The sequence below is a fragment of the Antedon bifida genome, chromosome 4, assembly GCF_963402885.1.
Source record: "Antedon bifida chromosome 4, ecAntBifi1.1, whole genome shotgun sequence".
Taxonomy (NCBI): Eukaryota; Metazoa; Echinodermata; class Crinoidea; order Comatulida; family Antedonidae; genus Antedon; species Antedon bifida.
Window position 1 is genome coordinate 9,664,574 of NC_136229.1, and position 17,619 is coordinate 9,682,192.

The 17,619-nt window shown below is 32.9% G+C and overlaps 1 protein-coding gene across 1 annotated transcript; it reads right to left on the reverse strand.

Annotated features, from left to right (window-relative positions):
- Positions 1 to 1,646: 1,646 nt before the first annotated feature.
- On the reverse strand, positions 1,647 to 17,034 carry LOC144839167 (nose resistant to fluoxetine protein 6-like). Its single transcript, XM_078694482.1, has 14 exons — positions 16,713 to 17,034; positions 15,906 to 16,060; positions 15,440 to 15,509; positions 15,127 to 15,229; positions 14,262 to 14,617; positions 13,957 to 14,124; positions 13,338 to 13,434; positions 12,569 to 12,842; positions 5,144 to 5,223; positions 4,640 to 4,753; positions 3,746 to 3,896; positions 3,045 to 3,231; positions 2,482 to 2,624; positions 1,647 to 1,878 (listed from the first exon to the last, which is right to left on the reverse strand). Exons 1-14 carry the CDS (start codon positions 17,032 to 17,034, stop codon positions 1,756 to 1,758), a joined length of 2,343 nt encoding a protein of 780 aa, XP_078550608.1. The 3' UTR covers positions 1,647 to 1,755.
- Positions 17,035 to 17,619: the final 585 nt, after the last annotated feature.

Genomic DNA, 17,619 nt, shown 5'->3' on the forward strand with positions numbered 1-17,619 from the left:
ACATCGAGCCATATGAGCACCTGTCGAATAACATCCGAAGAAAGCTTCCTCGTTCATTCGGTATGTCGTGAACCCCCTCGATGCAAATAGATTATTACATATCGAACTAAATCATAATTTTTACTATGATGAAATCTTCACAAATTTTAAACAGTAACATATTCTGAAAGTGCATACTTTCAAGTTTTATATATTAACATGAGAAGAAAAAAGATAAACGTTATGTTTATTGTTTTGCTCTTTGAAAATGTTGTTGCTTGTTTGATGATAAAAAATTCAAAAATTATTTTTAATATGCAAATAATGTATCCATCAAACACGTTTTAACATTCAACACTATAATAAATCAGACCTACGATTCATACACTGCAAGAAGATAAAATAAAAAATGGGGATAACCGTTAATTCTGATGAACTGTTTCATTTTTAAAAGTAGACATATTTTGCAACATTTTCACAATTTTGTAACGTTTTACGTGCGCAACCAGTCATGTTTAACGTGCTCGTGGAACGCCATTTCAAGTTGAATAGTGAATAAAATAACGCAAAATTGTTAACTGAAGTTTGAAAAACACAATCTATGCAAAATAAAGGCTCATACGCGTTCCCTGCGCCGTGCGCGCGTGAAAATGTGCGCATCTGGTGGGAATTTTTTAAACGCCTAAAATGACCTGAAACGTGCGCTAATTTAATCAGAAAATGATTTGAAGCATTTTAAAATTTCAAACGCCGTTTACGCGCGCACTTTCTAATGTTACAAAATTAGGTAGCGATAAAACAGTTTATAATAACAATAGGTGATCATTTTATTCTAAATGATCACCTAATTATAGTAATAGTATCTTCGGTGATGATGTCATGGATCCAGCAGCCATTTATCTCTCGCGACAGACTGGGAATTCCAGTAGAATAATGTTGTCTCTACGTTCCAGGCAGCATACTTGATTACGTCACCTCTGTAGTTATTGTGACAGAAACAGATACTGTTGGATTTAAAACCTAACAAGTAACACAATTGTATAAATGTGCTTTATTACTACCGAACAGAAGAGAGTTACGGTCGTATTTTGGATCTAGAAACCATCAAAAGTGTATTAAGGTGGGGAGTGAGGAAACACCTCCCAATATCCCTGCATGCACACAGTAACAACTTTTGGAATATGAAGAGATGTTTCATTTGTTATTACTTTGCTTTATTGACTATGTGCATTGAATCTTATAAACAATATTGTATTGAATTTTTTTAATCTTAGGAACACACATACATTTGTAGTCTTTCCTCCCATTAGGTCCCCTCCCCTCCTCCAAAAAAAACCAAACAAATTAATAAAAAAAACACACAAACAAGGAAAAAAAAACACAAAACCAACAAAATAACGACGATATCTATGTTTTATTGGTTCAGTTTAATCATATGACAAGAAACAGTGTAATTTAATTCAATCTCTTATTTTGGAATCTCTAATCCATAGAAAATACACTTAATTACGTATAAATTACCAAACTTATGATTCACATAGATATAATTATATATATTTATAATTATTTATTTATATCCATTAATAAATTATTTCACTTATTAAATTTAATTTGATTTAATTTTATATATTTGAATGAAATGAAGATTTAAATATTTACTTAATTTATTATAATTTAAATAAAAACAATCGAATTCTATAATCACTTACGACCTAGTATGCTTTATTTATTTTTTGTTTTATAGAATTGATGACTTTATCAATTATTCTCTTTATTTTACTCTCTTTTGGCTTTCCCAAACATCAGTTTTTCCATACTAGCAAATGGTCCTTCCACAAGTATTGACATTACAAAGGCTGCAGCGTACGATAGCACAATGTTCGAAATGTAGAAAATAGACTGAAACACAAGCAATACAAAATCAGGAATAAAAACCGGGCATCGTAACATTGATTGAACATGCGCACACTTATTTTTTGACACAAAGGCTCGATATTGGCGTGTTGTGACTCGAATATCATGTACAGTAAGGTATAGTATGCAATATGTGTTTATTTTACGAAAATCCAAGTGGGAGAGATATTGAGAAGAATAGTTAGTAAAAAAAAGGGCAACGACAAATTGCTTTTTTAAAAAAATGTTTGTCAGTGTTGAGATATGAATAGGGTGTGGTTCATGAAATCTTTAATCTTCTTTACGGAAAAACGCCTATTGCTGAACTATGATTTAGATGCATAACTGTGCCTAATTTTTGTCAACAAATACGGTAACACATCAATGTTTTTCAGTTTAGGTCTACTATATTATTAAGATGAATCAGAAAATAATAATCAGTGCGTAGTTTCGATAAAGTTCCAAACAATAACTATTTGAAGCCAATTTGCAACTTGTTATTGGCATTTAGGACAATCTGTGTATCATAACGTTCTAAGATAAAAACAAAAGTATACTTTTGTTCTTCAGCTTGAGTCTTATTATTACCTAAACTAGTATTATACTTACAAGATTAGGAATTGTCAAATGCATTTCAGTCTTCCAGGTAAGTATAACGGCGTATATAACGATAGGATGAAAGAGGTAAGCACCAAATGAAAGCCGTGCTAGTGGTGACCAAACACCCCACGATAGTAGATTATTTACAAAGCCTCGAATAAAAAATGAGAGTGTAATCAGATTTAGCTACATTGATCTAATATACCAGTATACTTGTCTTAGGCTTATTGAAATATTAGAACAGATTTGCTATGCTTACTCGGACCATGGACCTATAAATTAGATTTATAGGACCATGCTCGGAAAAGGGCTGAACGTATTATTTTCTCAGCATAGTAATAAACAAAACGCGTAATTTAAGTGGCAGAACGTTGTGAATTACGATTTGGTTGGACGAAAATCAATTTCTGGTCAGGGAATAATAATAAAACTCCCAAAAGTTATTTTTAAACATTTGGCCTAATTAGGTAAAGTAGGTTAATTTTGATTTTGATACATTTGTTAATATTTAAAATTGAGGTCAAAAATTAAAATATTTGTGGAATAATAATTATATACTTGAAAATTCCTACCTCCATAACCGGTAACACATGCAAAGATCACCCATGCTACTGCTACCGACCAAGCGAATCGTGATAAAGTATTGTAAACAACTGCAGATGCTTGTGGAAGCTGTTCACCCTTGTGCGAATTCCACAGTCCATATACCACAGCAAGGCCGGTGGCAATGGCTGCGCACCAGCCTAGAAGAATAGCTACCTGCAACAAAAAAAGACTCGACTCGTCATTTATCTTGCAAAGGCAATTTACGGTACTGAACGAAAACATGAATGAATAAGTAACATTGACTCAGCTGGTGCAGTGCAGTGCAGTATTTTCACAATTTCTACAAATCTCATGATTCATCACAAGAACTCCAATGAAAAAAGACATGCCTTAGATAGATAATTTGTTTATAACTGCTCCTAAATGTTTTCAAATGTTGCGAAACAACGCACACGTCTACCAGATACACTTGTATCATTTTCAGCGAAATAAACAGCTTACAGTATCGATTCTGCTGACAGCAGCATACATCCCATGTGAACTACTGTAGCGTCGCCCTACACTACATACGTTTCCTTTTTTGTTATAATGACGTGTTTCTGCTAGCCCGATTGATTCATTCAATACTAATCAAATAAATGAACTTTCCCTTATTCTAAAGACAAGTTTTCTTCACTGATTTGTTTGGAAATTCTGTATACAATTTGTGTTGGATAACAAAAAATACCTTTGGAATTCTCAGCTTCTTTTTATCAATTTTGTACAAGATGTAACCAAGAGAAACGCCAACCAAATAAGCTGGAATCCGACAGTAAGGCTTTCCGTAGATTCTGTCGCCATCCGGGTACTCCGACTCATATGTTCGATTGTTGTATTTGCTATGGGAATTAAAAATGTATACTGAATTAGGGCCTCGGTGTATAGTGATGGTTTGCAATCATTCTTGTTTTCATCTGAATTATTATATAAAATTGTTTGTGTTGAATTGGACCTCGATTAAACAATTATGGCGAATGGTTAGGAATCAAACGGCATATACAAAAAAATAAAACAGCATAAAACAGCTTTCTATCTAAAGACTCATTCTGTTCTATGAATCAGAAGTTTGTTCCGTATATTAATTTGGACAAAATAACAAAAATTGTTATGACCAATTATGACAGCACCTCTGTAAACACTAATAAAACTAGTTTGGTAGTGATATGACATCATCGTGTCCTTTATGGTCACATCAATTTTTTGGACATACAGTTTGATAGTGTAGATAGAGCAGGTTTGAAACAGAGCAGCACTAATTTTGTTTTAATTTTACAGCTGAAGTACGGTTTTCCAGTTCTGCTGTTTGATGAGATATCGTGACACACATAATGCTTTGCATCTCCGAACTTTCCAACGCCTTTTTTATAGATTAACCTTTTATAGCAATTAGCATTGCTATAAGTATCTCGAATTTTCGGTTATTACATAATTAGTAAATTATCATTAATTTAACATGAGTTTCTTTTCTCTTCTTGTTTAGGCTCCTATGTGCTTTAAATTTCCATAAATGATTTTACGTTATTCTATAACCTAACTGTTGTAATTTATGTTTTAAATTAAATATTGATCTAAAAATACATACGCATTGTCCCAAGAACCATCCGCTGGTAAACCCCAATACTTAGTGATAGAAGCAGTGGCAGCAAATGACAATACACATAAGCTAGATATGGAGGCAAATCCCGCCTTCCAATTCCTGTAAATAGTATATATAAATAGTTAAATTACAAAAGATAAATTAAAAAATTCAGCTCTGTTATATAATTATTAGTATGTCCATGTCGTGACGACGGAACTAACATATACAAATGTTTCTTTGTATCATCTAACCCCACATATATGTTAGGAAAACTAGGAAAATACTTTCTTCCACGTATATATAATACTTATCGCAATTTAAAGAACATTTTTCGGAAATCATAACTGGTATCATTTGATATAAAATTCAACATTTAATTTAAACAATTAGGCTCTAGGACCCAATATTCAAAATACTAAAGCCACGGAGTACTATCCAGAAGTTACAATACCACGAATCAGAAGTTGGGAAAATCATGTCAGACAGATATTCTATTTGAATACTTACTTCCATAATAGTAAGAATATCAAAGGACTGATTGCGAAAAACTGCATATCATTAGCAAGGTACCAACTCCATGACAAGCACTAATAACGGTAAATATAAATTTAGTTAGTTAGTATTATTGTAATCGTTGTTCATTGGTAATTATATTATAGTCATACGTGGATGTTACATTTAAAGAAACATAAGAAAGTTAGAAGTTGTCAAACCATAGTTGAAGTTACGTAATCGCGCTTTATTACAAAGAATATAGCCTTTGCGCATGTGCTGATGAAAAGCGCGCAAGTTTATACGTGGGTTACTTGGTTACGTATGTTTACTGCGTATGTTATATTATTTCACATTTCACTTTTCTCTTTTGATGAACAAACGTATTGCTATAATTATCTATTTGCTAAAAATGCTCTGCTGTAGGGAGAACGCTACTACTGTCCACTTGGTAAGTTGATAGTTAAATTATTGTTAATGTAGTTCCAGATGAGATATTATTTATTCAAAAATTAACGGTAATTAGTCGTTCAAAAAGAAACATTTGATGCTAGCCCTGGGTGCCGAGAGATCCTCTCTTGTTTTCTTTCGTTGCTCAGTGAGAACATCTGCGCGCTCGCGATACTTGTTTACGCGAAGCCCTTTCTCTTTTATGTAACTAAGAGGCCTAGGTCTTCGTCTGGGAATGTGAATCTACAGATAGTTATAATAAAAACAAACACATTTTTAATTATTTGTAATAATAAAAATTTTTTTTTCAGCCAAACAAAAAATAAAGGAAAGATAATAATAGAATTAGGCCTAGAGCCAAGCTAGCTAATTAAGTAAAAACATAAGACCGGCTAATAATAATAAACTGCTTTCGCGTTGTTGCTACGCATTGACAAATATCTTTTTTTGATAATTTAAAAGTACAGATCATGCAATTTTTTAGAATAATTTCCAATGAATTATACTATCATTCTTTACTTGGTTCAAGATTATTTAAAAGTCGATTAATAAAATATTGATAATGTCACATTGATAATTTCGTATTGATTGAACGTAACATGGATGGATGGCAAAATATAAGAAAGTTGACGTCACATTACTCTCACAAAACGACGATTAGCTTGAGCGCGCGCGCATGATGCACCGATTGACAACGCGCATTTGTTACCTGGTTACGTCGTTTGTTTACTCTGCATTATTATTTTTATTGCTGATGAAACAAACTTATCTTGTTGTTTATGAATCTTTTGCTACTGAATAATGCTCTGTTGCACAAACAATTCCGCAAATGTCCACTTGGTAAGTTAATAATAATTAAATATATTTAATGCAGTACCAGAGCAGATATTAATATAATTGATAAATTAACGGTATTTTCGACTATAAGTCAAGTTTGAGGCTAGCTAGGCCCGACAGTTGTCTCTATTTACTAGCTCTTATCACGGAAGGCGCAGAATCTCAGAGCGGCGCACTTGATTTTGTTACGCGAAATCCTTGCGCAAATGGTGTTGGATTAGATTAGACTACGATTAGGAACGTAGCCTAGGCTAAACCTGCTGCTGGTGTTTTTAAACAATAAATAATAGGCCGCCCTAGCCTAATTTTCAAATTGGTGTGAATTATTATTGTAATATTTATATATTTTCAACCAAGAAACACTAGAGGCCTAGCCTAGTAGGCCTCTATAGCCTACCCTATAATAATATCATCACATTTGTTTGTGCGTTGCTATACGACGAGTCGAGTGAAAGATTTTAACAAAACTACTACTAGGCCTATGACTATGTACGTACAGCCGAACCTGCTTTCTTTGCCATTTGTATAAATATTTGTTTATGGTCATATTCGCCTATATTGGCTAGATATTTTCAGATCAAAACTAAACAACACTACTGGTAAACTATCTTTATTTTGTATAAATATATTTAATTCATAATTGTTTGTTTGATTGTTCTGATTTTGAGTGAATTGTTAATTTTGTTTTGTTTCTTGTAGTTGTATAGTAATTGAAGCTTTTCTTTTGTTGTGTTTGAACGTTTAAGATATATTAATACGCATTATCTTTAATTGTCATTGAATATAGTGTAGTTACATAATAGTAATAAAGTATTACTTTTTACTGCATTTTCTATTGTTGTTGTAATAAACTAAACTTTGTGTTGCTGTGTATATTTATATTTGTGTGTTTATTGTTATATTTTTCTTTTTCTCTTTAATGTTACTGTTTTAATAATAATCATAATTATCCAAGTGTATTTGTTTTGGTTTAATACAACTAACAAAACTATAATTGTCAATGTTGTGTTTGTTATTTGTTGTATGTTTTCATAATTAAACTTACATAACAGTTTGTATTTGATTTTTTCTTAATTGGTGATAAAGCATTTATTTCAAGTAACTAATGATAAACTGAATCTTACATTTTTAATAAAGTATTCTTATAATTAAAACTATTTAAATTAAATTTAAATAGTATTATTGGTCTTATTGTTTGAATGAATTGTTTGTTTATTATGTACAATGATATTAATTAACTAGTTTATTATACGTAAACAGCGGATTACTAAACGCTTAAATTGATTAAACTTGATTAAATGATGAGTTATAAATTAATTTTATAGGTGATACCAGTGGCCCCTGCACCTGCCACCAGCGCTACAGATGTACCTGCCACCAGCGCTACAGATGTACCTGCCACCAACACTGCATTTGCCACCAACTTTGCTGCTGCTTTGGCAGCTATTGGTCATGGTTACGACCAAGAGTTGACTTTGGCAACTGCAAGTGAAGCTGAAAAAAGGCTTAAAATGTTCTACGATGGATATGCTCAAAAGGTATGAACAAATAATAATAATTAGGCCTAACAATTTCCTCTCAGAATGTTTATAATTTTCTTATGCCTGGTAAGTATTATCAATAACTTTATATTTTCTTTGCATTATAGTCAAGTGCTCTCACAAGCATTGACACAACGAGTACGCTGACTAATCCATACCTAATGAAAGGAGTTGATAACAAGGAGAATAAAAAGAAGAAGAAGAAGCAGCAAGAAAAGGACGAAAAGAAAGAAAAGAAAGAGGTGGATAAGAAGGAAAAGAAAGATGATGAGAAGAAGCAGAAGAAAGAGGTGGAGAAGAAGGAAAAGAATGAGAAGAAGGAAAAGAAAGATGAGAAGAAGAAGGAAAAGAAAGAAAAAAAGAAAGAAGAGAAAGTGCAGAATAACACGGTAATTAATAATTATATTAATAGAGTATTAGGCCCTATTAACATAATTATTACTTATTCATTTATTATAATATCAATTTAATTACAGTTGAAAATAACTGAAGTGGCAGGCCATATTATTAATGTGATACCAATCGAAAAATTTGATGAGGAGGAGGAAAACGAAGAAGAAGATGAGAGGGGAGGGAAGGAGGAAAAGAACAAAAAAGAGGAGAGGAAAGCAAAGAAGAAAGACAAGAAGGAAAAGAAAGATGAGGAGATTAGCGAAAATAAAGAAAAAAAGAAAGAACAAAAAAACACGGTAATTAGTACTGTACTACTCTGGCTTTCATTAATTTTCTATAGTAATTTCATTACATATGAACATAACCATTGTTTTTATTACTTATTAAAGTCTGAAGCAGCAAACATTATAATTACTGTTACACCAATCCAACGATTTTGTGAGGAGGAGGAAGACGAGGAGGAAATTGAAGAGGAGAAGAATGGAAAGAACAAAAAAGAAGAGAGGAAAGAAAAAAAGGAGAAAGAAAAAGAGAAGAAGGAAAAGAAAGACGAAGAAAAGAAGGAGAAGAAAGAGAAAGAAAAAGGACAAAAGAACACTGTAATTATTACTATTATTAGTACTACTTTGGCTTTTATAATTGGTAATTTAATTACAGATGAACATAACCATTTTGTTTACTTATTAAAGTCCGAATCAGCAGACAATATCATTACCTTAACACCAATCCAAAGGTTTGTTGAGGAGGAGGAAGACGAGGAAGAAGAGAAGGTGAAAAAAGGAAAGAACAAAAAAGAAGAGAAGAAAGAAAAAAAGAAGAAAGAAAAAGAAAGGAAAAAAGAGAAGAAGGAAAAAAAAAGACAAGGAGAAGAAGAAAAAGAAAGAAAAAAAGAAAGAACAGAAGAAGGAAAAGATGGAGAAGAAGATAGAGGAAAAGAATAGGAAAAAAGAAATGAAGAAGCAAAAGGGGAAGAAAAAAGAGGGAAAAGGTATGATGATAGTATTATTCATCTCTTAAATCAATTATAGTTATGATTTTTATAGTGAATAACAATATTAATAGAAATTACATAACTTACAACTAAAATATTTAATTATCAATGCTATTCAGATTCTAAACAAGAGTCGGATGGACAATCATCTACTGCACAACCTGGCCGAGAAGGAGCAGCACGTAATGCATGGGTAGGGAACGAGGAAGTGAAGGAGATTGTATTACCAAAAACTAATTTCTTCAATGCATTAAGAGGAAAACTAGGATTTAAAGACAACAAAACCAACACTATCGAATTTACAGTAAGTATACAATAAAAAAAGTTGTTGATATAGAACTTATTGATTTAAAATGATGACCTAATTAATGGTAAAAATAATGTTGCTTATTATACAGTTTTGTTTTACTTATTCTATTTAGGCTGACTTTGATGATATATTTAATGAAGAGGAGACCCGCCATGTAGTCTTAAAACCTCCTACAACACCTGTAAACCAAAGAGACACGGTGGGCAACTTCATTCTAGGGGTAGATCTAGCTATCCCTGGAATGTTCTAAGTTTTTAGTTAAGGTGAGACATCTTGAAGTTGTGAAAAATGAATGTTAAATTGTTATGACTTTAATTGGTCAGTAGTATTGATATTATCTTATTTTGAAAGTTTAGAGGTTGATAACGACTAATTTTAAAAAGTTGTATTTGCTTATCTTTGCAGGAATGGTTTTTGTGTGGCTTAATGGCGGTTGGTTTGTGGGGGGAGATAAGTGTGTTTATTTTCGGTAGGTGAATTTTGAAATTATTCAATGACTCTTTTTTTCAACTTTTGACATATTTGTTGTATTGTTGTGCGGTTTGCAACATGGTTTATGTTATTTGTTTTGGGGTATGACTGCTGGGTTTGGTGGTGTTTTTATTAACTTACTTTTGCTGAAATAGGGATGTGAAACATTGCAAATTATATGAAGGAAATTACATCTAATTGGAGAGAGTAAAAAAGGTGTCTTTAATATCATAACATGCCATAGAAGGCATAATGCAGAATTAGGCATATTGGCAATGGTTTTTTAAGGTATTAATGCAGACATGTACAACATCATGCAGTGCATATCATCATCATGTTAGTTAACAACTATACAAATCTGTTTTACCATGTGAACTTAAGATAGTACAACATTAGTATATTTTATAAAAAAAAGAAATCTCATCATTGTATGGGTCATAGTGGCAAATCGTAGGCAGTCTGTGACGACAAAGGTTATTTGCCATTGCGGATGAATGCACTGAGAAGAGCTACCATCCATCAGTGGGTGTGCCCATATGGAAGCGAATGGTCTATAACCCAATGTGCAGGCATGCGCAGTGTCAATCCGATGTCATCACAGACTGTTTGCTTTTTGCTATGAATTCGCTACGGTACATCTTTGAATTTGACATACAATGATGGGGTTAAAATCTTGCAGAGTTCAAACTGAGATTGCCTTTCTGACTTATGGTACTGGTACTTAACATCAACGTGACGTACTGTGCACAAACAGTGAAAAAAATACATGTAGGCCTATTTATTGCCAAACTTGAAATAGAAAGAGTTTTAAAACATCAACTAAATTCGAACGAAAATTAACTAATAAAACAATCATCATTGTTTTTCTGCTTAATAACATGTAATCAAATAACATCAATTGATGTCTTATAGACAGTTTGTCCTTTTGCTCTGAGCTCTCTTACCGAATGATTTGCTTTTTTTCACACCCCTACTAAGCAATTGTGTGTTGATAACTGACCATTAAGCCCATCGGCCTGCTCATTCATTTAATGTGATTTATGTGAATTTCCAAGCTTCTTGTCTCGGATATTGTCGGAGGGAGATTAATCGATAATTTGTTGTGCTAAACTGAAACATGCCGTTATATTCATACGAGTTAAACCCACTTTACCTTATTTATATATTTAAAGCCACACGTCATTGAATAAATTATTATATATTTTATTTGAAAGTGTCCGTATTTCGTTAGTGTTTTTAGTACCATTATGTATATGAGAATACGCCTACTTAGAGACGTATGACATAGGACAGACCGACATACCGTAGATTGACAGACAGACCAGCATAACCGACATAAATTCTAGTAGATTTGAAGTAGAAAACAATAGATCCTGTGACGAGAATGATCTTGCCTGAAATGGAGCTTTTAATTATAAATTAATTACCACAAAAACAAACAAAAAACTAATTTATAAAACACATGAATAATTGTTATGTGTGAGTTTTAATTAATTTAATTAATGTAATAATGTACATTGTTGGATGTCAACAAAATAAATATTTCACAAACATAAGCAACATAGCGTTTTTGTTTATTTATTTTTTTTGCATTAGCTGTTTCAAATATTTTCCCATGTATGTAGGGAATAGTTTATATTGATATGTCTGAAACTACAACGTAATTTTTTTTTCAGAAGGGTTAGAAAACTATAGTGTCAAATTCCTAATCAATTTCAATTTTTAATAGTATATGTACGAAGGGCACGGCTACATGTTGGTGAGTGTTTTTGCAGCAGCTATATCATTTTCGATTACCGCGTGAAAACTCTTTCCATGGTCCTCCGTCACATCATGAATATTCATGTTTGGTTTCTGCCTTAACCTAATTAATAGGAAAAAAATAATGTAGACCGGATCCCAGTCCGGAGAAAAATCCGTGCTATTTACGTTTCCAGGGCTCACATACGCACGTATTGCACGACGGAATCCGTGGCCTTGGGTCAGCTGTACATAGGGAATAAGCTCAACACTGATTGGTCAGAGCGAAAAATCCGTACGATTTAAAAGAAGAAATGGCTCTCAGATCCATTGCTCCAAATCCGTGCGCCGGATCAAATCCGTGCGGTGTGCGTTAGTGTGAACGCTTCTATTCTTTAACACTAAACCCATTTCCACGATTTTTTCTCCGGCCACCGAACCGGAATCCGCGCTCAGTGTGAACGTAGCTTAACTCTAGTAAGTGTGGACACAGCTAAAGGCCGGTGCACACTGAATATAACACACGAGGCGACACGCGGCAAGCGTCAAATCGAAGCAACAAGATGCCCAAGAAGCAACTCAAACGAATTCACCGCGTTGAAGTTAAGTTAAAACAAACTGACGCCTAAACGTCTATACACTGACATCGTTTGTCGCGTCAAAATTGTTCAGTACGGTGTGCACCGGCCTTAATGAGAAATTCTTACCTGCTCACCGAGATTTCCTGGAAAGGGTACAAGGTTGTTAATGTACAGCAGATTTGTCCACCAGTATTTCTCACAAGCATAGTGCATATATTCAGCAAATCCAATCATTGACAAACCCTTTCCAAAGTACACGAACAGATTTGCGTGTATCGCAATCGCAATCATGTATAAAGGTGTTATTCTCCAATATCGATGGAAATAAAACAAAGCCCAATTCATACGACCGTTGGTTTTATTCAAATGTTTGAAAGTGTGATAGGTAAGAAGAAGACCACTGAAAAAATAAAACAACATACCGCGAATTATTGAAAGATGTGAAATATCAATTTTAATTATTATTTTACTATTTTTTACCAAAAAAAGTAGAACAGTGATTTCTATTGTAAAAATGGATAATAAATTACGTCTAACTGTCTTACAGAAAACAGGCTAATCATTATGTATTGTTTTTCTTCATTAAATAATAATTCTTGATAAACAATTATGTGACTTTTTGAAATGGCAAAATCAACAAACAATTTGTTAAACTACCGGTATTTTTTAAACGCACAAGATGTCAGTAATTAATTGGCAGGCGGAATGGGTATTTAAATCTGATGGCGCTAGTAACAATCCGTTATGCTTGAATAAATACTAATGAATGACGTAAAATGCATAAATGTGTGTCCATGACGAGTACGGATTATAGTCCGGACGTGTGCATCATGCTATTGCTACCATGTTGTACATAAAACTGATTGGTTTTATTTCGTTTTTTAAACTAACTTACCTTAGGACAAAAAATGAGTCAACAGAAAATGACGCATTCGTAATTGCTTGAAAGGTAAATGATTGTCCAATCATTCTGTCAATGTACGCATAATCATCTAAAAATGATAAATTAAATTGCTCATTTACTTACAAAGTACTTAAAATTACAAATGAAAAACAAAACCAAAGTTAGATATGAAAACAACATGTTCAATTTAGTAAACGCTCCATTTCATTTAATGGCGTACTGAAAAATAAGACGATGATTCTGGAGTAAATTTGATTTTTACTTTTATTAAGCTATGTTTATACTATCAAACTAGTTTGATGAAAGGTGTGATGTGCCCAAATATGGTAGTGATAACCCCAAACATGGTAGTGATATGACATCATCATGTACGCACGCTTACAGTGTGGCCATACAACACAACATAAATTGAATTTGCCAATCAAACACACAATATAAATAATGTAATGTTTTAGAGTATTTGCAACTTACTGATTTGCATACATTACCAAAATGTGGTCATGACATTTATGTTATATATAACTAAATTATAACAATGAAAAACCTAAATAATAATTATAATAATGATGGTAGGTCTATAACAAAATAAACAATCTGTTTTTTAACTTACCTATGTGGCCTAATATAAAGAGAAGTGAATGTCCAAGAATCACCCACCACATACTTAAGACTCGGATACCGTTTAAGCAATTTAACTGTCCTCCAGAATTACTGACATTTAAAACTTTTGTTCCATTTGTTGTTGCAGAGAAACACATCAAGAATTTGGTAATGAACTCTAAAAAAAAATAATACAACAAATTGTATATATTTTCAAAGCCTGGACTTACGCTTTGGATTGTACAATTATATCCTTGTCTTTTATATTTGTTTGTATTTGACAGAAATGTTAATAAGTAAAATAAAAGGGCATACTTTCACATGACGTGTTTTGACGTAATGCAGGTTGAACAACTTCCATGCGTATAGCCGTAGTGTCATCAACTTTTCGGTCATCTGAAAGCGTTTCTGAATCAGTGCCAATACCAGAAGATGTCTCACTGCTGCGATGCTTGTAGTCGTCGTCAAGCTCAAACCCATCTTTAGCCTTCACTATTTCTTCTGATTCTTTCGGTAAATCGTCGTCTTTTGTGTAAGCATGATTTGTAATAGGCTGAGCGTTAGGGTTTGGTTTTCCTGTTGGTAGTTGAGGTTCTTGTTGAAACCACCCTCTTCCCATTTCGAAACTTGTTCCAACAATCACAAGAGCAGCTAGAACTGATATGATTGTCCTTAGAGATATATAATATTGCTTTATAATTATATAGATTTGAGTATATGGACTGCAAACTTGTGTATTTGTATTATACACAAAACAAATGTGTGTAAGTGGATCTCTATGGAGATTGGATTCATTGGTTATTAGTCATCTTAAGATTAAAGCTAAATTGAGGAATAAAATGGCGAATTTAATTTGGTTTATTTTAGTCCATTCAATCTGTCCTGTACGTGCCATACACTACTTAGTATATGTAACAGAAGATAAAAAATCAAGATAAAGCCTAAAGTACAGAAATATACAAAGGCACGATATAAATATACAGTACTGTATATAAATAAGACTTTTTTAATTTAGAACAATCTCTGATAAAGAGAAACCGTTGTCCTGTCAATATAAATGTCGTCTATATTGCCCTCGTTCGTTTCACGGAAAAGTGTCCCCTTAATAGAGAATCCCATTGAATGGTGGTGTCACAAATGATCACTTCTATTTAAGACATTAGTATATACAGCAACTTACATTGATACAATTGCACCAGCCGACCAAGGAACCGTGTCAATACATTCGTAATATCCGTTCTTCTTTATCTCCAACAAATCCGGCAAAGGACGCTCGTCGATTACTGAAAAGGTATACAAAGAATATAATAATTATATTTGATTATTTTTCTCCAGCACCAATTATGGTTACATTTTCAATTAAAAAGTATACATTTTAAACCTCACTACTATTGTACCATTCAAGTTTATGCTTATACAGTATTTTAGATTTATATAAAATGCATATATTCTACATCTGAATTTATGGATTATTTTAGGTGTATTTAACTTACCGGCTATCGTAAGAAGTCTGACATCTGCTTTGCTACATGATGCTGGGACACAGATTGCCGTCTTTGTAGGCTAAAATAAAAATGAAGATTAAAAAAGGCTTGAATGAATATTGGTATCAAAGTCTTTAAAAACACTGTTTTCGTGTAGGCCTTTACAATTGAAAACAGTTAACGATTGTCTCGACAAGAGGATTCATACTTCATCCAGAAGTACAAAATATAACGTAAGAACTAGTTATTTAGTACACGAGCATGAGTATTCAATCTTTCGAATTCATTTAAAATCGTGTTTTACAGTAAAAACATTTTGAACAGTAGGCCCGATAACAGTATGAATTAGGGCGTGCAACCTTTGTTTTGTATCTGGTCTGCTAATGTATTGTTTCCATGGTTAGTCAGATAAATTGTGATGTAACACCTTTATGCATTGTCAATATCATAATTAGAAATATTCTTTACAACTTACGACATAAAAAGGAATACCAATGGCACACTGCTTGGTCTTAAATGGTGCATTGGCATATTCATACACATTAGTACACAGTTCATAGTTGCCCCAATTAGCAAAGTTAAACCTGTAGAGATTCCTCATAAAATCTCGGTCACCATTAGAGTAATACACTAAAATAAAATGAAACAGGATATGCTTAACGAACATTGTGTGTAAGTCGTTTATTTTATATAATGTATTGTTTTGTAAGGCTACATTAGTTCTATTTTCAAGCTGAAAGTCCACGAAGTTACATTCTGTATGCCTATGCCTACTGTAGCAATAGTAACAGATACAGAAGGTAATGGCCACTCTAGACATTTTAAATACCATAATTAAGACTGTCATAAAAACGAATTAGGGGAAGATACTGGTAAATTAAAATTGTGGCGGTATATTATCATGAATCATATGTATTCTACTTGCATTCTTGAGCTTAGCTTATCAAATTATCAATTTGATAAGATAATTTCAAATCGTAAGAGTTACGGTATCTAGTATAAACTAAATAGGTAAAATCACAGGGAATCATCCCAATAACTGATAACTGAACTGATTTGTATTCACTCGTATAAAATAATACAATATCAATTACCGGTAAATTAAATATTTCTGGTCCATAGAAAATAAAGATTTTGTATAAATTAACAAATTAAAACAAGATGTATGGGTTACTAGTACAGCAAGTATATAACAAGTACCGAAAGCAAGAAGAAGCTTGTAGATCACCGGTTTAAATACAAAAAAATAAATGATAAAATAAGCCTAGGCCTAGGTTCTTACTTCTGTTTGCATAATCTTCGTCATTCTGTTTATCTTCAATGTAAGTCAGAAAATTGTCTTTACACTCTTCCGATACACCTTTTGCATTCTTGATGGCGTCTATGTAATCTGGCGCGAGTAGCCTTGCTAAAATATCTTTCAAAATACCAGTCATGTGGGTGACATTTCTCTCAACTTGTCCGATGTCCAATCTACCGAAATCCTTAAACATCTGTCTTGCCTCCGGTGGCAAGAAAGCAATTTCAGCCGTGGACACGGTATACGTTGGTAGGGCCAACATACAGGCTACAAATAGTAGCAGATAGCTGCTGTTTCCAACCATTCTTTAAAATGGATAAAAACAGCCAAGACTAATAGTTCGCCGCAGATGATGAGCGACCGATCCCGTTGAATGCGGTATTCAAAATGATCGCTGGAAACGTAAAGCCTCATATAAAACTTCAGAAGAATGTTTGTCTTTGTCAAAATAAACTAATAGATTATCAAACAGATTGTATGCTACATGGTGTTTGTGATGATCGGTCATAAGGTTATTACTGTACCGTTTTACCAATATCATAATCATTATTGATAAGATAACACAACCGTAATCATTATGCAATTAGAATTAGGGATTCACTGCTTATAACGGTATCAAGCACAATGTCAAATATTAACTGGGGTCGTGCACCAACTGTTATTAACACAGTGCTATATGTGCAATGGATTTAACCAAAACAACAAGTTGTTATCGCCACCCCCCGGATGTATAATTCACATTTATAATTTTGTTAGTGATATCATCAATATCATCAACCAATAAATTGATATATAGAACAGAATATGTCTGATCTATCTATACAGTATATCAATTTTAAAATATTATTTGTTAACTCACATATACTTTATGACTACTGGACATTTAAGG

What these genes read in the sequence shown, in the direction of transcription:
- LOC144839167 (XM_078694482.1), bottom strand. Translation starts at nt 17,034, where the DNA reads ATGGTTGGAAACAGCAGCTATCTGCTACTATTTGTAGCCTGTATGTTG. An exon ending in CAGACTTCTTACGATAGCCG is followed by an intron (nt 15,230 to 15,439) that starts GTAAGTTAAATA and finishes ATACCTTTTCAG; the next exon opens with TAATCGACGAGCGTCCTTTG. An exon ending in ATTTGACAATTCCTAATCTT is followed by an intron (nt 1,879 to 2,481) that starts GTAAGTATAATA and finishes CTTGTGTTTCAG; the next exon opens with TCTATTTTCTACATTTCGAA.